This window comes from Rasamsonia emersonii, assembly GCF_000968595.1.
Source record: "Rasamsonia emersonii CBS 393.64 chromosome Unknown ctg1118621760658, whole genome shotgun sequence".
NCBI lineage: Eukaryota > Fungi > Ascomycota > Eurotiomycetes > Eurotiales > Trichocomaceae > Rasamsonia > Rasamsonia emersonii.
The window spans coordinates 1-4,217 of record NW_013562829.1 but is presented as its reverse complement, the minus strand read 5'-3'; the positions used below and the strand labels follow the sequence as shown (position 1 = coordinate 4,217).

Genomic DNA, 4,217 nt, shown 5'->3' with positions numbered 1-4,217 from the left:
TATTTTCCTGCTACAGTAATTCTTATTTCAAGCCCTTTTCACTATTTTTCAATGTTTGAGGGTCATTTTTCAAGCCTGAAAATTGGAGTGAAATTTCGAGGCTTATCTATCGGCGATCGGACGGACCTGGGCTCCGCCAGATGCGGACTTCCGCGGGCGGACATGCGGACGCTAGCGGAGCGGAGTACATAGGGCACCGCATCCGACGAGCCTTTGCGGCCGCAGTTGATGGGAGAGATAATATTTCTAAGCGGTCATATGGCTCGTTGTTATATATAAAGCCTTGCAGGACCATGATGTCAAGTCCGATTTATCTCCTCTTTTTTCTTTCTTTCCCTTCCCGTGCACGCTTCCCACGCCGACTTGGTAACATTGCTTACCTCTCTCACTTTGAATAAATCATGCCTAGTTCCAAATTCTCTGCCGACTCCTTGCCTGACTTGAAAGGCAAAGTGTTTCTCGTCACAGGCGGAAATGCCGGCATGTGAGTCGCCATATTTTCAACTCACGCTGACCAATTTGCTTACAGCAAGGGCAGTGGTAAGGCCACCGTCATCGGCCTGGCTAGCCATGGCGCCACGGTATACATGGGCGCGAGGAACGAGTCGAAAGCTCTCGCAGCGATCCAGGAGATCAAGAAAGAACTTCCCACTGCAGATATACGCTTTCTCGGAATGGATCTGACGACGTTGGAGAGCGTCGTCGCGGCGGCGAGAGATCTTCGCAGGTCCGTTATCTTCAATTGTTCTCTTTGCACCTATTATTCGTGGCAGCTAATATTCGTTTTCTAGCAAGGAATCCGTCCTCCATGGTCTAGTTAACAATGCCGGAATCATGGGGGTTCCTTTCTCCAAGACGGATGACGGATATGAGGTCCAGTTTCAGGTTGGACTCGTTCCTGGATCGCATCCCGAGTAATGACCATATTATGCTGACATCCGGGAAGACGAATTACCTTTCCCACTGGCTCCTCACTTACCACCTCCTTCCTCTCCTGCTTTCCACGGCCCGTTCTGCTGGTCCCGGCGCTGTACGCATAGTGAATGTGACATCCGATGGCCACGCCTTGTTTACGAACAAAAAGGGCATTGATTTTGACAACATCGACCTTGAGTCCAGTTCTTCGATGACCCGGTATGGCCAATCAAAGCTTGCCAACATTCTGCATGCCAAAGAGCTCCATAAACGGTATGGGCCAGGGGCGGATGGAGAGGAAGGTGGTGAAATTTGGGTCGCAGCTGTCCATCCGGGTCATATTGATACGTATGTAGCAACCTGACCCTGCGTGTAATATTCCATTTTACCTTACTGACCGTGTTTTAGCGATCTCAACAAGCAAGCGACCGCCAATGGACCGCCGATCGTTCTACGTGCCCTCACGTCGGTATTCCGATGTCTGGGAGTCCTGGACGAGCAGGCCAAGGGCGCATTGTCCTCCTTGTTTGCCGTCGCCAGCCCTGAATTCAAGCAACAAGACTCTGGGAGTTATGTTGTGCCATATGCCAAGATTGGAACCCCCAGTCAGGCGGCAAGGGACCCAGTGTTAGCTGAGAAGTTGTGGACCTGGACAGTGGAGGAGTTGAGGAAAAAGGGCAAGCTGGACGTCGCGTAGATCAAGTGCTGAGACAATAATAATTCTGGAAACGAAGTAACTGGTGATCCTGAAACATGGGATAATTACTGTCATTGTTATTTTTCTGACTTACATATCTGGACGCAATGCAAACAGGACAAACATGTCATCATTGACCTCCATTTGCGTAACTTCGTTTAACGACTAGATTTAAATCGCTCTTTGTTTGTCAACTCTGAGAACACCTTTCTGTAAATGTCTGACTCGTCAGAAAATCTAGCACTGCAGGCTTGCTTTACATGCCGCCAGCAGAAACGGAAATGTTCCCGAGAACTCCCTGCGTGTCTGCTGTGCCGCAAGAACAAAAGGCCCTGTAACTATCCTACCAAGAGCGCCGATCCCACCGCCAATGATGTTGAGAGCTATACCCAGCAGAAGGTGAGGGAGGCCCATGAAGCTATCAAGCTATCCTTGAAGCTATCCTTCTGGGGTTTCGTTATTCGCCAGCGCCAGGTTGACGGTCGAATCAGAACACCTTTCCCGCCTTGTTTTTCCTGGATTCGTATACCTTCCATCGACGGCGGGGTGTAATACAAAAACCACACATTGGCCTTCCGGACGAGTTTTGCTTGTCTGTCAGAAGCAGGGAACAGGTGCAACATGAGGTTGACCTGTTTTTCTCCTCGATCCATGTCTTCTTCCCAATAGGTTCGAGAGAGACTTCAATTACGTGGTACTGTTCCAACTGGAAATAGCTAATATGGATTTTTTTTTAAAGTGTCTAGACTTCGACTATACCAGCAACTTTCCAACTCACCAGACAGGCCAGATGCCGATCTGGTTCTGTTGCTAATTGCAATGCAGATGCATTGTCGACCCAGGAAGGACAGTGGTGCTGATCTTTATGAACTGGCAAAGCGTTGCTGTTCATATGTGGAGAGGAATAATGTTTTCTCTCTCAGACTGCTACAGGCATCCTTGTTGATCGGACTGTATGAGGTCGCTAATGCTATCTACCCAGCTGCATATCTCACGGCTGGTCATTGTGCACGGTTGTGTCATCTCATGGGCATTCATGACAGAAAGGAAGCACCTCAGATGCTTTCCATCCCAGGTAGATTTTCTCGATCAAATTGCGATTCATCACATGCTTACTTACGAAACTCGTAGGCTCCTGGACAGAGGCCGAGGAGAGGCGTCGAGCATGCTGGGCTATTATAGTATTAGACAGGTAAGACTTCGAATGTCTTTCTCTGTGCGATTATAATTTCTTCATTCCTAATTTATCAGATACGTCAATCTCGGTGCGGGCAACCGTCCATTTGCGTGCGACGATGCAAAACCCGATGACCTTCTGCCCATGGACGAGGACAGCTGGGAGAAAGGGGTACGTCTGTCAAGCACACTGGGGCAAACTCTTGACTAAGTAAGAGAAAAAAAAATCAGGAGCCCATAGTCATCCAGCCTCTGGCAGTGTCAACCTGCACCGAAGTTCCTGCGTCACCATTTGCTCGTACATGCCAGGCATCGCACCTTCTCTCGCGTATCCTACGCCACATTAATGAAAAGCACGAAGATGCGACATTCCGCTATCGAGAAGCTATACAACTTCATCGTACCATAAACGCGTTCAATCTCGCAGTTTCTTATGAGTTTGACAAGATAACGGGAGAGTCCTATGATGCTACTCACGAGGCGGCCCTCTTCACCAGCATGGCGATTTGCTACAGTGCCCAGCTCACACTGTACGACGCCTACATGTGTGCAGATGCGGACGATATCAGCGGGGTGGGCATTCCGGAACAACTTGAAATGCAGAACATTGCCATATCGAACATCAAAGATGTTTGCATGGCCGTCCATCGATTTGCAAACAGAATAGTGGGGGCTTCTGAATCGGGGGGAGATCTGTCGAGAATCAGCCCCCTAACGACGGATTGTCTCTATGAAGCCGCCATGCTCTTCATCGGCTACATTCGTCAGATTGGGAAAGTGGAGTTTGTGCAGACTGTGATGGATATGAGAAATGCACTGGAGATTTTGGCGAGGAGATGGGATGTTGCAAGTAAGCTTGGATTCTCCGTTCACTTTGCTTTGGAAAATGCATTCTTGTCTAGAAGGAGTCGTTATGAGTGCTGACCGTGCCGCAGGCGAGTATTTGAAGATCCTCGATGGTGAAAGCTTTCACCCCGGATGGCAATTGAGCTGAGCTTGCTTCAGTGACGGCCATTATTCTGGCACAGCTAAGCATGGCGCTAGAATTTACTTCTGTAGCACGAAATATATACAGGACTCAGACCTATATATGAGTTCATATAGATCCAGCACCGGGGGATAGGCTCAGGTCAAGGCCTAGTACTGCGAGCCCACAAAGCAGCCAAGGCCCTAGAGACACGAGGCCGACAAACCACTATGCAATGGGTCCCTGGGCACTATGGCATAGAGGGGAATGAGAAGGCAGACCAAGCGGCAAAAAGAGCAGCAGGCAAGCCCCTACAGAATGAGTCTGGGGAACTCTCCATGGCCTACACCCATAGAGCCTGTACAGGGGCGATTAAGGCTCACAAGCAGAGGTGGCTAGCAAAGGCATTAGGACTCAGAACTCAAGCAGCCCAAAGAACATATATGGCTCAGCCAGGCTGGA

At 49.4% G+C, this 4,217-nt stretch overlaps 2 protein-coding genes across 2 annotated transcripts; both read left to right on the top strand.

The window, feature by feature from the left end:
* Positions 1 to 401: 401 nt before the first annotated feature.
* Positions 402 to 1,612, top strand: T310_8140 (uncharacterized protein; the record flags this gene model as incomplete). Its single annotated transcript, XM_013469078.1, has 5 exons — positions 402 to 484; positions 530 to 727; positions 792 to 885; positions 947 to 1,263; positions 1,324 to 1,612. 5 exons carry the CDS (start codon positions 402 to 404, stop codon positions 1,610 to 1,612), a joined length of 981 nt encoding a protein of 326 aa, XP_013324532.1.
* A 216-nt stretch (positions 1,613 to 1,828) lies between these two features.
* On the top strand, positions 1,829 to 3,782 carry T310_8139 (uncharacterized protein; the record flags this gene model as incomplete). Its single annotated transcript, XM_013469077.1, has 6 exons — positions 1,829 to 2,011; positions 2,375 to 2,687; positions 2,744 to 2,804; positions 2,864 to 2,960; positions 3,020 to 3,638; positions 3,724 to 3,782. The coding sequence occupies 6 exons, from the start codon at positions 1,829 to 1,831 to the stop codon at positions 3,780 to 3,782; spliced, it is 1,332 nt and encodes a 443-aa protein (XP_013324531.1).
* Positions 3,783 to 4,217: the final 435 nt, after the last annotated feature.